The sequence below is a fragment of the Podarcis liolepis genome (genome assembly GCF_965112155.1).
Source record: "Podarcis liolepis genome assembly, chromosome: 5".
Taxonomy (NCBI): Eukaryota; Metazoa; Chordata; class Lepidosauria; order Squamata; family Lacertidae; genus Podarcis; species Podarcis liolepis.
In genome coordinates, this window is record NC_139556.1 from 42,077,364 (window position 1) to 42,101,714 (window position 24,351).

At 42.1% G+C, this 24,351-nt stretch overlaps 1 protein-coding gene across 1 annotated transcript in view; it reads right to left on the reverse strand.

Moving 5' to 3' along the window:
* Nucleotides 1–856: 856 nt before the first annotated feature.
* LOC310708126 (gamma-aminobutyric acid receptor subunit pi-like) overlaps nucleotides 857–24,351 on the reverse strand; it is a 43,562-nt gene continuing 20,067 nt past the window's right edge. The window contains exons 4-10 of the mRNA XM_083505997.1: nucleotides 24,260–24,327; nucleotides 23,644–23,861; nucleotides 21,864–21,946; nucleotides 11,842–11,979; nucleotides 8,219–8,371; nucleotides 6,189–6,382; nucleotides 857–2,564 (exon numbers count right to left, since the gene is read on the reverse strand). Coding sequence (XP_083362123.1) covers nucleotides 2,256–2,564; nucleotides 6,189–6,382; nucleotides 8,219–8,371; nucleotides 11,842–11,979; nucleotides 21,864–21,946; nucleotides 23,644–23,861; nucleotides 24,260–24,327 — 1,163 coding nt within the window. The 3' untranslated portion in view covers nucleotides 857–2,255. The remainder of the gene's footprint in view (nucleotides 2,565–6,188; nucleotides 6,383–8,218; nucleotides 8,372–11,841; nucleotides 11,980–21,863; nucleotides 21,947–23,643; nucleotides 23,862–24,259; nucleotides 24,328–24,351) is intronic.

A 24,351-nucleotide genomic window follows, 5' to 3' on the forward strand; every position in this document is an offset into this window, starting at 1 on the left:
AGAATTCAGGTGATGTACTGCACTAATGTAAGGTGTGTAAGAAAACACTCAGTGCTGGATTTTTTTTAGGCAGGTTATTGGAAATGCACAAGCAGAATTGAGATGACAATACTATCTCACAGGGTTATTGTAAGACTAAAATGGAGGGTTGAGAACCAGTGTTATGTCACCTTGAGCTCCTGGCAGGAAAGGTAGATTTATACATATAATAATAAGTTTTTAAAATAACAGTTTTTAAAGCCTGTTGCAGCAAAGTCTTGAGGAAACTTAAAAGGTGAACAAATACATCATAGCATTTTGCGGACCAGAGTCAATAAGATGCTAGGGTTAAATAAGTATTTTACCAGCAGCCTCCATTGGCTTTCTTGGAGGAGGATAGAAAGCCAATATGTGAAATTCTATTAATTACCTGAAACTTTATTACTGCTAATTATATAATGGTAGTTAAAATAATAGGTAGTTAAAATTATAGGATGCACCAAAGCACCCATTTTTGACCCTCTTCATTTCATGGCATGAATTTAGTTGGTAGTGCTTACAACTTCCTTCCAAAGACATACTGGTGATCTAAAAAGCAAATATTTATTATTAGGGGGGGGGAACCCCTTGAAAATCAATAAAGGCAATGCACAGTAAAACTGCTACCCTATTCAAACCTACTTGTAAATAAGTCTCGTTGAATTCCATGGAACTTATTCCCATATAAGTAAATACAGGATTGCAATTTAAATCACTCGATCTGATAATGTATATCTTTTAAAATAATGTTGAAAAGTATTTCTGGTTCAAGAGATGCCATGGTCTGAATATATACATGTGTGTATGGAGAGAGAGAGAGAGAGAGAGAGAGAGAGAGAGAGAGAGAGAGAGAAATAACAACAGTTTCTTAGTAATCCTAGCAACATTGTGACAATGTTTACTTTGTTAACTGCTCCATCTAAATTGTTTTGGAGAACATGCCAGGTTGTATAACAGCCTTCCTCCAGAGTTGTCCTGAATAGAGAGGTTTTCCCATCTAAAGCCACCCACACATCCAACCAAGAAGACAGAACAGTCAATTGCCTCCATCAATAGTATATGAAAGGAAGGGGCCCAACAAATGTGCCAATAATTATTCTAATGTTTTCTTCCACTTGATAGGGTGGGCATTTCAAGGTTACAGAAAACAATGGTGGTGGTGTCTTGAGTGCTGTATGGACAGAGGCAGCCCTTGAGGTATGGCGGTCCTGAGTCTTGGCCTAGTGGTTGTTGGGTTTTTTTGCTCCAAGCCATGATGATATGCCAAGGCTTGTTCTTGGCTTACCTATCATGGTTTCCTTGAGCAAAGCAAACAGTGACCACCAAGCTGAATATAACAATGATCCAGGGATTGTAGTTTGCTACCTCTGGTTGCTAATGTGGAGGGGAAAACAGCCATGGTAAATTGTTAACTATTGTTTACTTTGACATGTGAACTGGGCCTGCAAGCATGGGGACTGAGACCACCAGACTTAAAATCCCAGTAAAGAAAAGATGCGAGCTTAAGCCTTGTGGAGACTACATCTGGGAAAGGCATCCATTTTTAGTGTCTTCTCCGCCAAAAGCCATCACAGAATTCTTCCAAATATTCATTAAAAATAAGTCTCTTGAAACCTGGAGTAGTTTTCTACAAGGATTTAGTGTGAAATTCTGTATTCTGCTGGTTGCATTCATAAGTTCAAACTTTAACATAGTGATTTTTACTGTTTTGTGAAAACATTTAATTGGCACTGATAGAGCTTTGTTACATAACATCCTTGAAAGTCTATGCATTATTGACAATGCCAAAGGCAATAAGATATTGAAACTAACCAGGTGGCATGGGGGCAGCATAACACTTCCTTTTTGTTTTAATTTTCAAACATATTAATCATCACAGCCTCACACTACTGTTATGCCAATTTCAATTTTACAAAGCTTTACAGGTAGTTTAAAAAAGTGTTGTGCCATTCAGTAAATGTTACGAACAATAGGAAAATGCATGCTAAAAATGAGGTCAATTTAAAAAATACAGTCATTTAACAGATGACCAGCAATAGATTTTTATACTACAGTAGTCTTAACAGGTGGACAGTAATTTAACCAGAAACTCAACAGAAAAACTACTCAATAAAATGACAGTCTTCTTTTGATATTGTAATGCCCTGCAGAGTAAAATCTTTTCCCTGACATAACTCTGTGCACCTGTTCCCCTTTGCTACACTTGCCACACTATTCCATGAGAGGTTTTCAAAAGCTTAGAAATACAAATAATAAACCCAGTAAAAAACATTTATTATGATAAATGATAATGGGAAGGAAAGCCGGGCATAATTGTCTATGTGGTATGGGTTTTTAACATGAAAGCAGTCAAATATACAGAAGAGTCTCTTCATCACTGCCATTGGTGAGTGACACCGGCTGTGTTTGCTTTTCTCCTCTTTTCTGCCTCTAGAGGTTTTGGTGAGCTTGTCTGCATCAGCCTTGTTAATCTTATCAGCCTTGCAACTGTTGGCAATTGCTGACAGAACTCCATTGATCTCCTCTTCAGCCTCGTCATCCTCCTCCTGGTAAGAATCACAATTGGACAAAACCACTTGTTCATCAGTTCCATAACACACATCCTTTAAATATCAGCCAACAATCCATTTTATCTAAGGGCTACAGATATACCAGTGTTTGGAACAAAACTAGTTCAGTTTAATAAAGTTCACTGAATTCAAGCGCTGAACTACACCTGAAACTAGTGCCCATATTTGCCAGCTGAATGGAACATGAATGACATTTGTTTTGGGGCAGAATGATTTCTAGGTCATCTTCAAATTCATTCTCTTACATATGTATTTTTTTCTTCTTCACTCTTTAGACTCTTGAAGCTTAAAGATTATAATTGTGGGGGAAAGTAAATGAAAACCATTCACATTTGTCAGATACTGTGGTGGTTGCTCGTGAGTCTTTTACAGATTTTATTGTGCAAACTATTTACAGTGCAGATCTACCAAGTTCATGTCCGTCTCAGTGACTTGCAGAATCCAGGAGTGGCCCCTTCCGGCTTCTCCCCCAACATATGAACTTCAGCACCCCAAGTCTCCTCCCCTCCTTGCTTTTCACCCCTCTGTGCAAGCTGGGCAACGGAAGTGGCGTCCCTCCCTCCTGGCCAGCCTGGCGAGGTGAGGTGCTGGGGCTCTTAGCAGCATCCTCAAGCCCTCTCTTCGCTTGGCTGGCCCCTTCCCTCTTTTCCTCACTGGAGGTGTGGCTTTTCTCACCGCTGGAAGAGGAACTGCTCCTCAGGAGTTTCGGAGGCTCTCTGTATCCCAATGGCCCCCCTGCCTCCCTTCCCTGTTCAGATGGCAGTCCCCTGACAACATTCCACTGTGTGTGTTTAAATGTTTTCTTAGGCTTCTTAAGGGGAAAAAACTACACTTCAGCTCAGCAGGTTTTCTGGGCACAGTGGTAGAGTGGATAAGGACAAATAAGCTGGGTTTGAACCTTCCCCACAAGGACTTCTCCATACACATTGATGAAAAAGGCAAATCTACATGTGCTTTATCAAAAAAAGGGGGGGTCTTTTCTTTGTATTTGACATGAAGGAAACAATTCACATCTACAATGACCTTTGATGTTCTGGGAATCTCATCTTAGTCATGGCAACTAGGTTTTGGATCTGGCCAGATCTGCCCTTGGCTATTTAATTCTGCATTTTATTCACTAATCTTCTCAACATTAAAGTGGATCAGCTTCACTTGCGACTTTCCATTACGGCATAAACAATAATGTTTACATTGCTTAGACACTGGCGCCGTTACTTAGAAAATAAAAATACAAAATGCTAAGGGAAGCAACCTCCTTATCACTCATTGTAAACAGAAATGGTACAGATGATCATCTATAAACTTTTATGGACGCATCTACCTGGGCTGTTTTTCTTTTTTAGAGTGCTTTTTTCAGTTGGAGGTATCTGGGTTGTTTTATGCTGAAATGATTTTTTTATATATAAAAAATTGTATTAAGCAGCAGGTTTATTGTGCAGCGGGAAAGGATGCTAAACACACATTCTTTTTTCTTTTCCGCTTTTCTGAAACTTGTTTGCAGGTGGCTGATGCTTTATCAGATTGCTTTTAGCTCCTTTATGTTCCCTAAGAGGAAGCTAAACCATGTGTGAAATCCAGCATCTGGCATGGCAAGTTATCAGCTTAGTGTCTGTATGTTAGAATATGCTCTTCTCTAAGGAACCTTAACAAGACGCGTTTCTAGCACAAGTTTACTTATCCTATTGCCCTAGCGAAGAGAAGAAAGAGAATCTATAATAGAATGACAAATACCTATCTGCTATACAAAATCTAGAGTATCAGGGGACATTTAAAGGACTGCTGAGGGGCTCTGAGAGAGAGAGAAGGGGGGAAATTAAACTGTTTCACATTATGAAAACCAACCTTGCATATCAAAAGGGAGCTCAACTTTGGAGCGTATTTTTAAATAGTAATGCTATTTACTCTGCTCTCCGTTCCTGCTCCTAAGGAGAGAATAGCAAGCAGATGGCAATATAAAAGGATATAAAAATCCGTTGCAGGATCTATGGAAAGCAACTGCACAACAGCTGAAACCTACTGGAAATGGCATCTGCTGCTGCTTCTTGCGTCTATTAATGGATGTGTTTGTTCAAATCCAACAGTCCACAGGATGGAGAAAAGAGGTCGCTTTGGTGGGAAGTTATCCATTCTCATGATTTTCTATATTGTACTGCCTACTAGAGAGCGCCACAACATTTATCAGGTATGGGAATGTGACTTGTCGGTAAGGGCTCTACACTTCTTACAAACATTTTCCCATTCTTATTTTTGTCCGCTGTAAGATTTTGGATGGTGCAGGCCAATGAATTGCTAGCAGCTAGAATATATTTCTCAGTTCAGTTCCTGGGAACATTTGAGGATTCGTGTAGGACTGAATACAGGTTTCTCTTTCTTTCCTTTCTACCTTCTTTTGCTCTGGATGACTGAAGCACAACATAAAGGCACAATGGCATTTCACATTGCGCGGTGGCACATAGCAGTGCTAAAGTCCTTACTGGTAGCAGAACAGTGTATATTCAAACCTCTCAGGGCCCATTCAAACTTTACAGGGCAATCAACAATGTTACCTGTCAACTGTAGTTCTCTCAGTAAAGACCTGTAAGACCAGACGTGTGCAGGTAAACACACTTGTCTACCATGTCTGCTAGTTCGCTTAGAAAAGTATCCCCCACAAAGCCCCAAAGGATTCACTAGGAGACCTGGAGGTGCCATGTGGCAAACACAAAGGTTGCTGTCGCCAACACCTGATCTACCTGTGCAAAACAATGAACCACGGCAGTTCAGGAAGGGTGATACCAGTTTTCATTGCACTGAGCTTCCTGCCAGTAAAAAGCAAAACAAAAACTAACAAGCTGGGGAGAGATATTCTACCTGAGTCTAAGCCCTGCTGTGCTGGTTTTCATCTACAAAACCTTTTTTTTTTTACATCAAGAAACATTCAGAAATGTGATGTCCCACCACAGTCTGAAATGACACTCTGTTCTACCATACCATTCTGTTTCATGCTGGATCAAGACCATTGTGCTCCTGAACCACACAATAGTCACAATGAGACCATGATAGGGGATATATTTATTTCAGCATTTTTACACCGCTTTGGGGGCACAGAAAGGGCCTCAATGCAATAATGAGCAATAAATAAATAACACAAATTAATACCAGACATCAGCTATCATTAGCAGCAGCACATAAAAATCTCTCTGATCAAGAGATGAGACAATATTAATAATAAAGACAATCTTTCAAGGTCTTTCTGAGCATTGAAAGGCAATTGGTCCTTTATACCCACCAACTGCTGATGGTTTACAGGGCAGAGCTTACCCTGATGATCTCACCTAGCATTCTTTTAAAAGTGCTGGGTCCAAGCCATATAGGATTTCAAAGTGATGGTCACCACTTTGAATTGAGACCGGAAAGAAATTGGGAACCAATCTGCAGTGAATAATAGCAGAAGCAAGGCGAAACCTGGTCATGCTACAGCAGGCAGGGAATGTATATTGTAAAGAGCTGCTAAAAGTTGGAATCATGATATGCTTTCATAGCAGAGGAAGCAATGGACAGGAGGGTTTGAAGAGAGGCTATGGAAATCAGTAAATGGAGGAATTAAAACAAAACAAATACCTTTGTGAGTTTCTTCATTCCAGATCGATTAAGGGTGCAGAAGTGAGCTACTGCATACTCCAGTAATGCGCCAAAGATAAAACTAAAGCAAATACCCAGGTAGACATCAATTGCCTTGATGAAGCAATTAGCATTAGGAAGTGATGTCCTGGCTCCCATCATAAGAGTTGTCATGGTGAGCACAGTTGTAACACCTACAGAAACAAAACGAGAAATCAGAGGTGATCTTCCATGATTAGCAGCAACACCATCTCCTGCTGCCTCTGAGCAGAAACTGCTCAATATTTACTTGACAGTGAGGTCTTCTGTCATCTCATTTTGACCCACCTCATTTGGAAGAAAATGCAGAAAATGTTTAACGTATGAAAATTTTGAGGTGTTAATAATACTTTGGATAACGTTTACGGTAAAGTTCTGCATTATGGTCAAAAAGAAGCAGAGTAAAAAAAAAGTAAAAAGTGAGGGTAAGAGATGTCTGAATTACTCTCTAAGTTAGTCTTGGAGAAACGATGTATAACATTGTGAATTAATTTTGGTGGTGAAAGGGAATACAAAGCCACCCAGTGAGCTTCATGCCAAGTGGGGATTGAACCCTGCTCTCCGAAGTCCTAGTCTGACACTGACCACTATACCGCACTTCTTTTCACATGAGCCACCATAACATGTAGACAGGCTTGGTGAGCACATGTTTTTCCATGTAGGAAGCCCCAAGTTCAACCCTTGAATTCTCTGGTTAAAGAATCTTTGATAGCAGGTGGCTGTAAAATCTCTCTCTCTCTCTCTCTGATCCTGGAGAGCCAATGTGAATTAAGAGTCGATGCTCTTAGACAGCCCTAACTCGGTCTATTTCCATATTTTGTTGTTGCCACCTTTCCCACCAGTGCATGAGCCACATCTGATCATTACCAGTTTGAAAGGGAGCTATGTACATAAGGACATGCAGAGCTCCCTCCAAGGCGAAAGGAATGCTTCATCTGCCCATGCGGTGACCTTCATACTGATGCAGATCATGTGTCAGCTTGGGGACTTGGTGAGGTTGGTCAGTAGCTAGGGCATTGGTACCCAGTGGACAGGGCTAGCTCACTTGTACTGAATGCAGGAAGAGGGACACTGAAGTCCTGCATCCCCATGAAGTGAGCATTGCAGAATGCATAGGAGATACGTGCACCACAATAGCCCCACACAAGCAGTCTACTTCTGGGTAAAATCAGCCTGCAGTGAGGGAGGGAGGCTGTGCATGCAAGCTCTCCCTTCCCCCAACACTGTCCCCACAGCCCCCCATGAGTTGGAGTAATATCCCCCACATGTTATAGGCAGTGATGGCCACCAACTTGGATGGCTTGCAAAGAGGATTAGACAAATTCATGGAAGATAAGGCTGTATAGATGGCTGCTGATCCTAATGGGTATGGTTTACCTACACCTACACAGTGGCAGTATGAGTTTGAGTACCAGCTGAGGGAAACCACAGGAGGGGTGAGTGCTCTTGAGCTTGACTCCAGGTTGCAGCCTGTCCACAGGATGCTGAACTCAATGGACTACTGGTGGGTTCTTCTTGCATTCTAATGATACAAAGCCTTGCTTTTTCAGGTTTCTAAATAGCATGAGGAGCTTACACAAGAACAGCAGGCTCCTCTCTGCAGTGGTCCTTCTTCCAGCTCATGGAGGGTGGTGGGAACAGTAGTGGTGGAGCCACTCTTCCACACATGTTACTTTTACCCAAGAATAAAACACCTAACAGAACCAATGCTTCCGCTGTTTCACTTGTTACACTTGCAGAACTCTAGAAGTTCATTCTCGCACTGGCTGAGTAACATGAGGCTCCTTAGGCTCACTGCATCTGCCCTTCCCAGTTTCTAGGACTTGTCTGGTTAATGTACAGAGGAGCTGGAACACAGATCCCATGGTGCAAGGTTTACTGCATTACATAGGTGGTGGAGGAACAAAAATGCAGCAGCTTCCTCCATGTTAAAACACCATGACCTAGGCATGGGGTGGGCAGTGCATCTGTGTTTTATTATTGTAGCTCACCTATGCAGATTCTGGCTGGCACTGAGGACTGGCTTATCCAGAATGACACCCAGGAGAGGACAACCAGCAAGCTGGATGGTACATATGTTTCAAGGATAAAATACAGAATGTTCCTCTTGAGCTCAAAATGGAAGACTAACTTTGGATAGTGCCCTGTGTAGTGAATAAAGAGAGACATGAAACAAGTCATTTAGATTTCTTGACAATTTCTTCTTCATGTGCAAGTTTAAATAATATTTTAAAGCTTCAGATCAAATCTTTATTATTATGACCAGCATTAAGAAAACAAGGTAAGAAGCACACAGAACACATTATTTTAAAGCTTCGCAATTTTTTAAAGCACACAATTACCAACTTGCTAGTTCACCCACCATACTTATATCTAATTTCTATTTAGTGTTTGCCCACCACTCTAAGCCAAACCATGGCTTAGTGCATATGTGTGAATTGGCTGGCCTCTGAAGAGGAGGCAGAATTCACTTTGCTTCTCCCCATGCTTTTCAGGTGGGTGAAACATGGCAGCTAACCCAAAGTTTGGCTTAGCGTGTCTTCCAAACCTGAGATGGTCTCCTCCTTAACCACAACTTGGCTAAGCTGCCAGGGGCGTCACGGTGATCCACCCAGGGAGTCAGGGCGACGCGTACCTCTCCTCACAAACAATCCTCTCCAGAGACTTCTGGCGTTTTACAGTGGTACCTCGGGTTACATACGCTTCAGGTTACAGACTCTGCTAACCCAGAAATAGTACCTCAAGGTTAAGAACTTTGCTTCAGGATGAGAACAGAAATTGCGTGGTGGCTGCGCAGCAGCAGCAGCGGGAGGCCCCATTAGCTAAAGTGGTGCTTCAGGTTAAGAACAGTTTCAGGTTAAGAAGGGACCTCCAGAACGAATTAAGTTCTTAACCCAAGGTACCACTGTAATGGTCTTTATTTACAATATTTACAATAAAAAAATTCCTTCCAGTAGCACCTTAAAGACCAACTAAGTTAGTTCTTGGTATGAGCTTTCGTGTGCATGCACACTTCTTCAGATACACGAAAGCTCATACCAAGAACTAACTTAGTTGGTCTTTAAGGTGCTACTGGAAGGAATTTTTTTATTTTGACTATGGCAGACCAACACGGCTACCTATCTGTAATATTTACAATGGTCATCAAGAGTTCATTATCATTCATCAGAGTCACTCAGTTCAGGCACTGGTAGAGGTATCTTCTTATGCCCAACACCTCACAAAATGCGGGAATTTATCCCACCTTTCAAGTCTCCTCTTGTCCAGCGCCTTGCAAGAGCCATCTAAATCTCTCGCCAGTCTCTGATCCAGAACTTAACCCTTGCTGTCCCTGTGGAGCTGTTGGCTCGCTTTCAGCCTCTTCCTGTCTCTTTCCCTCTGAAGACACTGCCCTTCCTTCGCTAGCTCCTCCAGCTCCCTCTCCCTCAGGCACAGCGTCCTCTTCTTCTACCCTGAAGTTCTCTCCCACATCCGGGGAACACGAATGTACTGACTCAGCCCTGACACAGGGGAATGCCGCAGTGAGCTGCCCACAGAGTCTGCCTGGCAGACGCAAGCCCCATGCTGCCATTTTGGGCACCGCATAACTCCCAGGAAAGACATGTGGCTTGGGCCAGGCCTACAGTAAGTGCCGCTCCCCGCGGTGTGCCATTTTGTCACCCGCTCAGGGATGACACCCAGGGCAGACGGCACCCATGCCCCTGTAAGCTGCCTAAAAGCCTGGAGATACAGCAAAGCAGGTACAAGTTGCTCCTCTGGGGCCTATGTCTGCTCAAGGAAGGACTACCACCCTGCAAATTTCATCTGATTGTAAAAAAAAAATGTGAAATGTGAAATAAGATTTGCCTACTGAAATTAATGGGAAATGATTTAAATAAATAAATAAATAAATAAATAAATAAATACAACCTTCCCCCCCCCTCTCTCCCCCATTCCAATCAGGCACACAGTGAAGAAAATGGCTGGAAAAAAAGCATGGAAATTAATCAAGCCACCAAAGGAAACAATGAAATGAATTGATATTATTTGCACATCCTTATATATTTTTTAAAATCCTGGCTATATTTCATTTATTGTTAGAAAATATAATCCTATATAAATGAGAACAATGGCCTGCACTTTGCTTTTCTTTGCGTTGTTTACATATTCTCTCCCTGAAACATTCAGAAGTGAACATGTATTTTATTTTCTGATGAGCAAACAGGTTCTGCTTTCTCTCTGGGCAGAGCAGCAATATGGAATCATTAGCCTTCTTTGAGCACGATGGCTAGCCAGCAGTGGAAGCAGTGAGGAAAGCAAACAGATGCCACTTATGTAAGAAGCAAGATACTGTCTGAACATGAAGTCTGCTAGTGGAGATCTGTATTTTTATACCTATTTATAGGCATTTGCTGTTTTAATGTGAGTTAGGACTTCGAGTCATGATGTTTCCTTAGTCAATGATGCTCTCAAATAAAAATCTTTAGTGGAAGGCAAAAGATTTATATGATCTGAGCAGAAACCAGAATATAAAATAAAAATGGCACAATGCACGTTGATTGAAACTTAAATGCAGAAGCATATTATTGAGTTGTGAATCACAAATGTAATAGCTGGGATGGTATGTAAAAGAAGCTCTGTCTTCTGTGGAAGAGCAAATGTGTGCAGCATCCAGAAGGAAAATAATAATAATAATTCAGTGCTTTGGACTGTTCTTATCAGACTGAGGCATGCAATCGGGGGGGGGGAGTGGACCTGAAAGCCTTCAACTGTGAGCAACTGTGAGAACCAGGATTTGCAGAAGATGCAGCTCAGAGAACCTATTAATGGTCCCATCATCTAACAGAGTAGCGGGCCCTGCAGGGAGAACATTCTTGGTGGTGGCCCCCAGAGGATAGAATCAGCTGCCTGCCGAATCTCACCAATTTCAGCATTTAAATGAGCTTTAAAGACATGTTTATTTAGTCGGGCTTCTATTGTTTAATGTGCTTAATTTATTTCAATTAGTTTTACTGGTTTGGTTTTTTTTGGTTTTTTGGAGGGTATTCTTCTTGGCTTGAAAGTTTTATACAGATGTTCTCTGCTAACAGAGACTGTAATCCTATATACATTTACTTGGGAGTAAGCCCCCTTGAACTCAGCAGGACATTTGAGTGGGCTTGCATAGGATTCAGAAGACTTGGTATACAATAAAGGTTTTTAGTCAAGCAGTCAAGGTCCAGCAGCACAGCCAAGTTTTTTAAATTCATCATCATCATCATCATCCTAAATTTCTTTAATAAACTCAAGGTGGCATATAAAGGATTCCCATCCAGTCTACCATCCAGACACTGGCCAGATCCAAACCTGCTTAGTTTCAGCGGCAGCATCTCACTATTTCATGTATTTTACTATTATATTTTTATTCTGTTTTAATGCTGTGACATCTGTTAATTGCTGTGTTTTATATGCTGTTGGCCATTCTGGGTTCTTCTTCTTCTTTTTTAAGGTATAGAATATGAGAAAGAAAGTGAGCATCATCATCTGCCTTCAGACCATTCCCAGCTAGCTTTATTGAAGTGAACTGGAAAGACAGAAAGGTCAGGAAGTAAGTAGGATTTTATGACTGTAAATGAACTCTTGAAGAGTTACCTACCTGTTTCATAGACAGCTTCAGAACTAGAGGTATAGTGGTCTTCTACTGTGTACTGCGCCAATCGAAGGGTTTCTAAGCCTTTAACAGAATCATTTCCCCTTGTCCAGTAAAACATGACATCATTTATGTTATAACCCCCTGGGAAGAGAAGAAGAGAGGAATTTTACTAAATATAGAAAATGTGTTTGTGTCCATATATGTATATGTCTTCTATTTTCTGGCAAAGCTTCTGTTAATTTCACTTCATTTACTGGTTTCCCAGAGAATCCTAGACTTTAGGATTTTAGTAAATGCCTAGGAAATACACAACAGGAAAACAAAAATCAAGAAATAGACCTCAGCTTCTAAATATTCCATGCTTCACACAGCTGCACAACAAATTGTTTCCATTTTTAAATCCAAAATTCATCTTCACAGCTTAAACTCCCCATCCCTCACCTTAAATGGAGATATTTCATTTAAAGACCATCTGAAAGAGCTTGTGTGGCTATCTGTCTAAATTCGCGTATGAATGCAACATTCACTTAGAAATAATATAACTAAACTTAAAATGCACAGATCCAGAGGTCAGTTTACACTTCTTTTTAATACGTGTAAAATCATACAGGCTGGCACTCTACTCTGCACGGTAAGAAAGGGTAGATCTAAACATCCCCCTCCCATATGAATCGGCCAGAATGCTAGTGTCTCTTCACCAGCAAAACAGCTACACGGGGGGGGGGGAGTGTTCTGCTGGTGTTATCAGTGTATGTTTTACGCTGGAGGCATGCCTTGAGTTCTGGGGGCAAATCATGACTTCTGTCAAATCCTGAATATAGGATTGCTCTGCTAGTAACTTTGTGAAGTGAAGAAAGGTAGGCTCCTGCGCTGACAATGCAAACACTATGTTGTGAGAGAAGGGCTGGGCAAGTACGTCCATTTTGGTTTCTCTTAGTTTCTCACTTTCCCAATCTTAAATTTGGTTCTCCACATTTCTACATCAGAGTACAACTTTTTAGAATATATATATATATATATATATATATATATATATATATATATATCCTGATGAAAATTCATCAGCATTTTAGTGGGAATGCCTCGTATACACATTTTTGCAAAGTGTTCCCCCCCAAAAAATAGAATGTGGTTTTGTATGTTATTTTCACTAATGCATGCACACCTTACCCTAGTATATATAGATTTGAACACATTACTTGGCTTGAGAACTGCATTGCAAAATTTGGAGAGGTACAACTTTCAAAAGATGGCTCTGTTTCAGTTCTGCATTGTTTCAGAAAGTGTGACTCACGTAAGTTCACCTGTAAACGTGAACTAAACTGAAATTCTTCCCCCATTGTGTTGTGAGAGTTGATCCTGTAAAGCTCACAGTGAAATACTTCCCACTGAAAGCTATCCATTCAGGCAACTGCAAAGGAGGTCATATTGTTATATTGGCCTCTGAAAATACTGCCCAGTCTTCACACATTTCCCTGCAGTGTATATACAAACGGTTGCTGCAGCAAATGTTAGTTATGAACACGAATATCAATACTGCTGCTTGGTGTCCTGCGATGTATACTGAGGTCTGCAGCACAATGACATTTACGCTGATGTGCGAAACAGCTTGAAGTGTCACATCAAACAGATTATAAAATGTTTCAGTTTCAGCCCGCCCACCCGCCCAACTGTGCAAATAGCCAAAGGAGAGCAAAGAATTTCCCTGAAGCCCTGGAAGACTAAAGAGAGAGCTACTCATCCATTTGGCTTCAGTAAGCCCTCTCTGCATTCTAAAGAGCAAGGGAAAGCTGAATAATGAGGGGATTTACAGGATATTCTGCTGCGAAAATAAATACTGATTTGTAATTTTATTAATTCCCTTTGTGGCTGCAAAGGCAATTTTAGGCACACAAGCAATGTGAAATTCCTTCTTTTCAGAACTCTCCTTGGAAAAGGCAGGAGACAGGTGTCAGGCTACTAGAATCCAAAGAATTGGCTAGTTGGTGCAAATCAGTACATGGGATAGCCAAACCTCATTTCCCCGCCCCAGCACTTCCATCTTTTCGGGGTTCAGCCTCAGTATATTCACCCCATCCAGTCAATCACTGCTGCCAAACTCCAACACCTCCACATTCTCTTCTGATTCCAATGGAATGGAGAGCTAGAACTGTGTGCCATTAGCTTACTGGTGACCCTGTGCTCCAAATTAAGCCCCTGTTCCATGGCTCCCTCTCTCAATATCTCCTCCTTGCCTCATTATCCTATTTCCTCTGCCCATTTTAAATAAATGAGTTATTAGACCAGACTTAGGAATAGCATTCCATTCCTTCACAAAGTTTCCAGAATTTAAGTGGCTATCTGGCCAGGCAAACTTCTAAAATATTTTAATATTTATATCACCCCTTCTTTCAACTTCCCATTTCTCTGCCTGTTCCCTGTGCCATAGTATTGTTAAGGTTCTGTTTTAATTGTTGTATCCCAGCCAAGGACCTTAGGGTGAAGGGTGGGGAAATCATTGCCATCATCTCTTGCCCCTAGGATTGTTGTTGGCATACGTCTGTGTCAGGAGACAATGGAGGAGTGTGCCTTTGTCAGTGCAGTCAAACTGTTGGAAGGTTATAGCACCTGTTGTGGCTGCAGAGACTGATACAGGAGAGACATGTTTTGTTACAGCCAGGGCAGATGAAGGCATCTGGTTGTCCCGCTGCAGATGCACCACAGCATTTCTCCTCTCTGCACTCCTCTCAGTGGTCATTCCTCCTCTGGTCACTGCTATGGATGCATGACCTGACTGTCTCCAGGCACTGCAGTCATCTGCAAGGGATTTCCACATAGTGAGGTTGATGTTGCCAGCCTTCATGTCATGTTTGCAGACATCTTTGGAATGCAGAGTTGATCTGCCAACAGGCCTGGTGCTTGAAGCCAGCTCCCTGTAGAGCACATCCTTGAAGGGAATCCTGCCATCTTCCATTCTGTGGATATGACCAAGCCAGTGTAGATGATGCTGAACCTCTTCCATGTTGGTCTGTCCCCTGGCTACTTCCGTCCTTTCCACCTGTTAATCGCTGCTAAACCAACCGTTTCCTCGTCCTTCACAGAAGCTACACTGAAGATATTCTGACAACTCTGATCTCTGAGAAGCCGGCATGTCCATGCACAGTCTGTGCCATAAACCCAGTTCAGATAATTGGTGTCAGAAGCTTTCCTTCCAGATAAGGTTGTGTCTGCATGGGAATCTCCTGCTGTTTAATGTGTATGGCCTTTAAGTTCTAGAATGCCATGAACTGGCAGGATGGCAGTGAGGAGGAAGAGGATCCTGGCGAGGGGGGTAGCCGGGACTAGGACACACCAGGGCAAGCTGGGAATGGAGAAGGCAGTACTCACAGGGTGACAGATGGTGAGGGCATGTAGGACAGTATACAGTAACCAGAGTGGCAGGACCCATCCTCAGAGCCAGAGGGCCCCCTGTCCCCATGAACATGGTGGCCTCTGAGGCATAGTGAACAGCAGGAGTGGTGCTCTAGGAGGCTGAGGCAGGCAAGGGCCCCTAGCCCAGCTCCCCAGCTGGCCAGGTGGAGCTCGTTGGCTCTGGAAGGAGGGATGTGATTTCTCAGCTGGAGTAGACTCTGAGCAGGTGAGGGTCACATGCCTCATCAAGCCCAGATGCTTCAATCAGCCTGCAAAGTATGAAAAGGAAGCAGAGCTGAGGTGCTGTGTCTGCTCAACTGCCCTTGTTGATGGACTTTGGCCTGGATGCTCCTGGGCCTCTGCAGGGCTATGCTTTGAATTTGACTCTGGGAGGTCTCCTGAGTGGGGGACCTCAGACTTCCCTACTTGGATTGACCCTGGACTGCATTTCCTGGACTTTGGGCTTTGCTTGTATGGTTGACCCCCGGGCTTTGGACTTTGGACTGGACATACTGACTTGTGGACAGGTAGGCCCAGGGGTTCAGGACATAGAAGGAAGGAGTATTTTGGAGCAGAACATACTCAGTGATTTTTGTTGCTGCTGTTAGAAGGGCTTCCTAGTTTCTTTCTCTTCACACTGGTGGAATTTCAGACCCATCTTATTTTTATACCTTAAAAGCCTGTTTCAGGTTAACTGAATATTTAGAAATGAAAAGGGGAGTGATAATATTTTTCTGCACCTGTTTGTGTGGGCACACTGTCAAGTGTGTATTTTATTTATGCACACACACACTGGTGGCTTTCCCTTCCATGTTCTATTCTATCACCACCGCCTTACCTGCTGCTTAAGGAAGAAAGAGAACACTCTCTCTCTCTACAAATCCAGTGTGAAAGGTATGGAGAGAATGATGCCATCTGGACACTGATTGTAATGATTCCTATTCCATTGCTTCTAGTATCTAAAGAAGATGAATGGTATGCTATTGAGGCTTTTGCAGGGATAATTATAATTTGTGTTTGTTACAAATCTGTTACACCTGCAACAGATCTTGTAATCAAGAGTGTTATAGTTATTGATAGTATAAATGTGCATATTTTTTTAAAAATTGTCCCTGAGGATGCCTCAGTAATTGTCTCCATAGCTTAGATCCTGAAAGGAAGAGAAGGTCACACCTGCAATACAGGTGTGATCAACATGGCAAGGGAAGAATTAAGAGGGTGCATTTAATCCTTCCCAAAACAGCCCACACAACTGTTCCTTTCAACTAGGTTCAGTCCTTATGCGCATATTAAGGCAATATGAAATTGTGTGAAATTTCCGTAGAGGTTATTCTAGTTTATTGCTGCCATTCTAGGAACTGGCTGTCATAACGGCCATTACTGCAATCAAGTCTGCAATCCTGAGGCTGTTTGCTAAATCCTGCACTCAGCGGCTACAAATGTTGCCATTACTCTTTTCCAAAAGTCTGTTATAATCTGCTTCTAATTGAGAGTCCTTTGGCAATATTACTTGTTTTCCTCCAGATGTACACATTATTTCCAGTTAACAAGGGTTTGTTTGCTTTTTTTTTTTGGTGCTAGAAACCTTTGCGTATTCATATTGACTGTTTTGACAAGGGCACACTGATATTTGCAGCTTATTTTGAGAAGACAGCACTATTTATCCAACAACTGTTCAAACTGAACCAAGAAGGGTGGACATGCCACACAAATATGGACTGGATCATTATAGATGGCTCAGTCATTTCTGATCTTGATTCTCCTACCCTAGAAAGTGAGCAACAAATGTCATGTGATCCATTTTTATTGCATGGCTATGTTTTTCCTTCATTCATTCCAGAGACACTTGTGTGCTTGTTGAATGGCAGATGGTATCATTCAGAAACCCTTTGTTTTCAGGTGCATAAGGATTTATTTATCTATTTTGCTTCCTGGGGGAAATGCATAAATACAGGGCTTTGTTGATTTGTATCTCTTTAAAGTCATAATTGTAACTCTTTCCACTTTTTTTTTTACTGTTTTTTACTACAGTTCTCACCTGGGGAGGGATTTTTATTTATGCTACTAATTTCAGTTCATTGTTCTCTATATTTTAAATTTTATTATGGAGTTCTCCACCACCTCCCTGTAAACCACCTTGAGGGAGGTTGTCATTTCGCCTTGTAAAGCTGTATAAAAATACCTTTTAAATGGGGGGGGGGGCAAATGGTGTATGTAAATACACAGTACATCACTTAATAGTATAAAAAAAGATTGCAAACATTGCAAACTGAATATGGTGCAATCCATCAAACACTGTTTCTATGCAAGCCTCACCGAATAACAAAATCAATCCAAATTTTAGGAAGCCAGCATAATTTACATTGGGATAAATTATGCTAGTGTAATTTACCTCTGTTCCAAACTCCGCTCAGGAGCAGGGTTAATGCTGGCTGAGCCAGCCCGAGTGCGGGGGGGGGGGGAACATTTGTTTTGACTGTTTTTAATACTGCGTTTTAATGCTGTAACCTGTCCTAGGACCTTAGGATGAGGGGCAGCAAATAAATAGTGTTTGGCTTGCAGCACTCTTTTGACTATTATAAATTCTGCTGAGTTACTAGGTCACATGACCAAGCTAAACAAAGTTTGGAATAAGTTTCCCTCTGACCCACCCTTTCAATGCCCTTGCCACTCCCCTGGCACACACTTTTTTTGAGACTTGCTCCCACCATGACTCAACTTAGAATTTAAAAAAGCCTTTAAAAACGTTTTTCTCTTTCAATATTGTGACTAAAGATTCCAATTCATCACGAAATACAGTAAGTTAAGAGAAATTTAGAATACTGTATATGGGATCCTGATTCAGAGTGAATATTTGGCTGGGTCATCTGTGAGAAGTAGCTTACGATGATGTAGTCTAGTCATAACTGAGCATGTAACCTACACAACAGAAACTGTATTTTATCCACCTCTCTAACACTGGAAGCATTTTTTATTCTGGACATTTATTTTATCCCCCACTAGGCTATGTTTATCAAACTAGGCAATACCACAGCTTTTTATTTTAAGGGGGAACATCAGGATCATTTTATTTCCCCTATAAACTTCATGTTCCCTGGAGGGATCTAATGTTGGTTTGGAGGTTCTAACAGCTATAATAGGGCCAATTCTGTTAGAATAAAGTCAACAAATATTTGCTCAGTTTTAGAAAATGAATGTGTGGCCCACTTTGTGAATAATTGTGCAATTGAGTTTTGCTTGCATGAATGGTGTCAGAAGTTAAGACTAAGCCGGCACATTCAGATGCTTTCAGACAGAAGACATGGAAAACATAGATTGCTGTACAAGACTAGGGCACAGCTTTATAGAAGAAGAGAAATGTAGCTTGAAGCACAGATATTTTAAATGGTCAGAAGTCTTGAACTGAGACTATTTGGAGAGGTGGAGAGAATTTGCCTTTGTGGCTATAATCCTGCACAGATTTATTAATGGGATTTAGGCAGCCTGGCTGTGCAGAGAGTGGCAGTCAAGAACTGCATTTGTAATAACTTTGCCTGACTGTAAAGGCTGAAATGTGAGCACTGGCCTTGCCAATCACAGACCCTCCAAGCGTCTGTTTTCCAGGGACAGTCCTAGATTTACAGAAGCTGGCCCAGTTCCTGATTTCATCCCAGGATGTGTTGCTTTTCCTTAGAACATCCCTATTTTCAATAAAGAAATGTTGGAGGATATAGTTGTCTGACCTCCCTGAACCACCCGAGTGGCTGGGGCAACCCAGTCAAATGCGTGGGGTATAAATGTTGTTTGTTTGTTGTTATGGAATAGGAGAAGTGTTGGAGGGTATGCAGTCAGATACACAAATTTGCCTTATGTGTATGAAAATATGCCAAAGAATTCTGTATGAAACCGAGCAAGGAATTGCAAGGAATTGCTCTTCTGATTTAAATATTTATTCAGTCTTATTTGTCTACAACATTTCTTTAGACATTCTATTTTTTTTTGTGTGTGTGTGTGTGGTTTTCCTCTGTATATTTTGTTTTGTTTTTTTATAAAATTTTTATTGGTTTTTCAACATTTATATAAACACAAACCATACACAATACAAACAAACAAAGACATAAACACACAAGTATAATTTCAGACCCTTTACCCTACTTCACCGACTGCATCCCTGTTTCCAAAATTGTTTCAGCAAATCCTCCCTCTTAAAATTATGTAATTTTCTCTTGTTCTTTTCTATTACTTATCTTTTACAGCTGTAATCCCCTTTTTCTTATAACCTCGCATTTCTTGAGACATTCTAAGGCCTGGTTGAGGCGTTATACCATGGCTCCCAACTGTCTGTGCTTTGTTAGAACAGAAAGAAGAGGAGGAGGAGTTTGGATTTGATATCCTGCTTTATCACTACCCGAAGGAGTCTCAAAGCGGCCAACAATCTCCTTTCCCTTCCTCCCCCACAACAAACACTCTGTGAGGTGAGTGGGGCTGAGAGACTTCAAAGAAGTGTGACTGGCCCAAAGTCACCCAGCAGCTGCATGTGGAGGAGCGGAGACACGAATCCAGTTCACCAGATTACGAATCTACCGCTCTTAACCACTACAAGCAATGAGCTCAAACACTCCCTCCTCCTCTCTTATGCAATGACTTAAAGTTTCCCATAGAATCTAAACCTGAAACCTGTGGTTTAGGTGTGCCTAGAAGCCAAACTATGGTTTTAATGTATTGTTTGGAAACCAGGACTTTAGGCAGCGCTTAAACCATAGTGTCCCTGTTTTGGTATCATAGAAAACTGATCTAACAAACCGGGAAGCCTCTTCTCAAGCTGGCCAGATGACAGAACAGGAGGGCTGAAGAGCACTTCCGTGGCTTTGCTTGCATGCCATACGAAACCCTAGTTTGTAACAAACTCACGTTTAAGGTGACTGAGCAGCGTGCTTCTGCATACTGCCCCAAAGCTCCCATGGTGTCGCTTCTGGATGTTGCTGCAGACAAAGCAAGCCAGGGTCTGGCTTGTCATGTGCTCCAAACCTGAGCTCTTGGTTTGGTTTGGTTTGCTTTGCTTTGCTTTGCTTTGCTTTGCTTTGCTTTGCTTTGCTTTGCTTTGCTTTGCTTCATACAAACCCACAAGTGGTTGCTAATATTTGTCCTTACCTTGCTGCTCATGTTTTTTTTTTGGGGGGGGGGAGGAAGCAAAGCATGAGCCCGGGTTCAGAAATCACAAGAAGCCAAACTCTGGCTTGTTTTGGCTGCAGGATGGTAGCATCAGATATTTTTGCCACCGTGCATCAGTACATTAGATTATAGTTAGTCCTGTCCCCATGCAAAACTGGTATGAACCAGATACCGATGAGTCTATCCAACCCTATCTCAGCCTCTTCAGAACCTACATGGGTTAGAAACCATAAAACATCAGGCTAGTGAGATACAGTAGTTTTCATTTGAAATGTTGGAATTATCAAGGCACCCAGCAACAGGAAAGAAACAAGTACATTTTCTATATACGCACAGATTCTCAGGCCCAATGCATGTTTTATTACTGTGCAGCTGAGCAACCTCTTCTGTGTGGTCAGAGGTCCAGCTGAAGTACTTCTGTATGCTAGAGGCAATCATGCCGGCTGCTTAGATCTCACCAGATACTTTCCACATCTGCTCCTGTGGAGGCTTTGCACTGACATGGAAATATTTCAGTGGGTGGGAGCCCTACACGGCTGCCACTCATTAAGAGAAGAGCAGAGCCCTGCTGGAGCAGACCAAAGGCCTGTCTAGTCCAGCATTCTGCTCTCACATTGGCCAGTGAAAGCCCACCAGCAGGACCTGAGCACAGGAGTTCTCTCCCACTGTTTCTCTCTGGCAACTGGTACCTAGAGGCATATTTTTGAACGCTGAGCCTCAGCTGCAGAGGTTTTAACTTCTAAATCCTGCCTCAACTAATTATTCTAGAGCTGCTGAAATCCTGCTGTCAAGGAGCAGGCCAGCAATAAAACACCCAGCGCCAGCGAAGTTAACCCAAAGAAACCCAAACTCTGCAGGCCTAGTGATCGCAGCAACTCTTCCCTGTAGATCTTGCCCCAATAAGGCATTTCTGAGGACAGAAAGTCCCGCCTCCCCACTACTCTCCAAGACTCCTTCCCCCATCCACCTGAGGCTCCTTCACCTTGTCTCTCTTTCCTCCACCCTCTTCCATCCTCTCCATGGCCTTGGAGACCAGGGGAGCTGGTCACAGCAGGAGCGGGGGGACTCCATGGCTTCTTCAGCAGCTTGCCCCCACTCCTCTCCAGCCTCCACTTCGGCTTCCGATTTTAAACCACTCTGCCCCACTAAACCCTGTTGCCTCTTCCGCTTCGGACATCACCTCCTCCCAGTCTGCTCCCTCTTCTCCCTCTATGTCGTTCCACCACTAATCCGCTGGCTCTGAGACATCTTTCCCCTAGGGGTTCCCCATCTGCTGCTTTCCACCACGTCTCAGCATCCAGCTAGCCCACGACACCGTCCTATTGAATTCAATGGTGCTTTCTCTCAGGTAAGTGGGCTTAGGATTGCAGCCTAGCACTACCTGGGAGCTTCCTCTGGAGCACCCTCTCTCCAGTGTCCCTGCAAATGGGCTCCCTTCCCTGCCCCCTGCCCCTCTCTTTGTTAGAGGTAATAAAATCACTTACAGCTTTCCAGTTGCAAGGTGCACGTCTGTTTGTCCATAGGGTATTTAGTCAAATCCATACTACAGGCAACTGTTGTAGTTATCCTTTAAAAGCAAAGTACAGATGGTTACCATCCATGCATCATACTGAGCACTGAAAATAGAAACAAATTATCCTACTTATTTGAGCTTTTTTTAAAAAAGGCAAAACATATGGCTAGGGGGGAAAGATCGGCTGATGTTTTTTGTCAAAAGGCAGCTAGGGAATAAAGATGTGAAATTATTAACTCCTTTACACCCCACTTCATTCTGAATCTTAGCAAAAATGAGACGGTGGAAAACAAAAATGGTTAAAAACAAATGCAGTGCATGAAGGTAAGAAAACGGCAGTATTGTAAGTTAAAAGGCGTAAGCAGCAGCCTAAAAAACAGAAGAAATATTTAACATCAAAGGTTTGTAGTAGTAATAATAATAATATAATAATAAATAATGCATGCTGCCTAGGTTACCCCAGGGACTCTGGGAGGCTTCACCCAGAATAAAAGTGTATTCAACTCACATCTGGAGGAAGCCTGATAGATCTTCACTGGGAGGGCATTTCACAATGATGGCACTACTGCTGAAGACCCTGTCTCTTGGGCCCACCTCACAATGTGCTGGACTCTGACCTGGGAGACCAGGGTTCAAATCATTGGGTGACCTTGGGCCCGTCACTCCTTCTCTGTCTAACCTGCCTCACAGGGTTATTTTGGGGGATCGAATGGGGAGGGGGAGAACCACGTCCACCACCTTGAGCTCCTTGGAAGTGAAAGGTGGTATATAAATGGAATAAATAAAATAGAAACCATGCAAAATTACAGTACAGTCACCATCATCTCCCTTTGTCTCAGCACCCTACTGCAGCTTCTCCCAACTTGGTGCTCACCAAAAGTTTTGGATTACAGCCTCAGGAGACCCAGCAAGTGTGGAGAATGCCCTGGAATGATGAGGGCACCAGGTTGGGAAAGGCTGATATACTGTAACTGCTTGTGTTTGCGCAATTGAAACAACAGCATATTTTCCTGTTTGTCCCTGGCTTCATTTCCCTTTCTATGTTGCTTTGCTTTTTGTCTATAGTAAATGTATTTTTAAATTAGTTGAATTGGGATTTACTAGATAGATAGATAAAGATTAAGCGCTTCAATTGGAATTGCTTCTCTTCCCTTTTTAGATCCTGAAAAAGGTTACCCCAATTGTACAGAAACAAAATTTGAAAATAGTTTATAATATTTCAATTCATCTGCTCTGGCCATCAAAGTGAGAAGGATGGCAAGGCAACACAGTCCTCGCTATGAACTGCCTTCATGACATTATCAGCTAGTCAGATCTTACTGGCCATGTGACATTGTCAATCATCATCACACTGGCTATGTAATCCCATATTGTTGGCTTCACATATGCAACATGAAGCAATCCCTGTTTTCTTCCTTTTAAAAAGATGGTGCCAGAGGATTTACTGATGAGACAGTGAACATCTGAACTTGAAAAGAGGTGAGCGAGGGATGGTGAAAGCCTCTAGGTGAACATTTGGCACAGAACTGATACAGCTCTCCCACAAGCAAGCTTTCCCGTTAACTGTGATGGAGGGGAGAGCAGCTCTGAAAGTATGGAACAAATAGCTGGATCAGGAATCTATCTGGTCTAGTATAATGATTATCAGCAACGTAGCTGGTGAAAGAGGATCCACTTAAAACAGTCACAATTCATTCTAATCAATCCCAGAAGGGCTCTTTGAAAAAGCACTCTTTGGGCAATGAGCATACCTTATGGCATAAAGGACTGTTCCATTGGGATATATTCTTATTAGACGGTTTTCAACTGTGATATCATGAAGAAAAGACTTTTTTGAGTCCACTATAAAGGTGTCTGGTACCCAAAGCATCTCCACAAGGCGGCCATCTAAGCTTAAGCTCTTGTTACCCTCAAAACAAAGGCGTTCATCAGTCCATCGTTGTCTTAGGAATATGGTAGCTGTGTAATCCTGGGAAGAGAGCACAGTTTAAAACAGACAGCTAACTAAATACATTATAGCACACATACCCCTTTTGTTTGATCTGCTATATGTATGGAAACAACAACTATTATTAACTCATAGCAGTTTCAAAAGGGATAGGTTCTCAAAGGCAACTCGCTACATGCCTTTTGTGAGTGAAATGCTGTTCTCGCACAGCACTGGATTCAAGCTTAGCAGTATGAATTAGAATGGCCATGTTGCCCCAAAGTCTTTTAGTGAGGTGTTTCGTTTTGTTTTTTTAAATGATATTTGTTCCTTATTCTGAAAGTCTAGCAGAGATGCTGGAAGCAAAAGGAGAACGAAAGAGTTTTCTGTTATACTTAATACAATATGAAGTAAGAAAAGAAAAGAAAATACTACTATACCATGTTTATTTCCGATATTGTGTCAATGCTTGCTATATCCATACTCATTCCTACAGAGACAGGACCATCTGAAATGCACAAACATAACACAC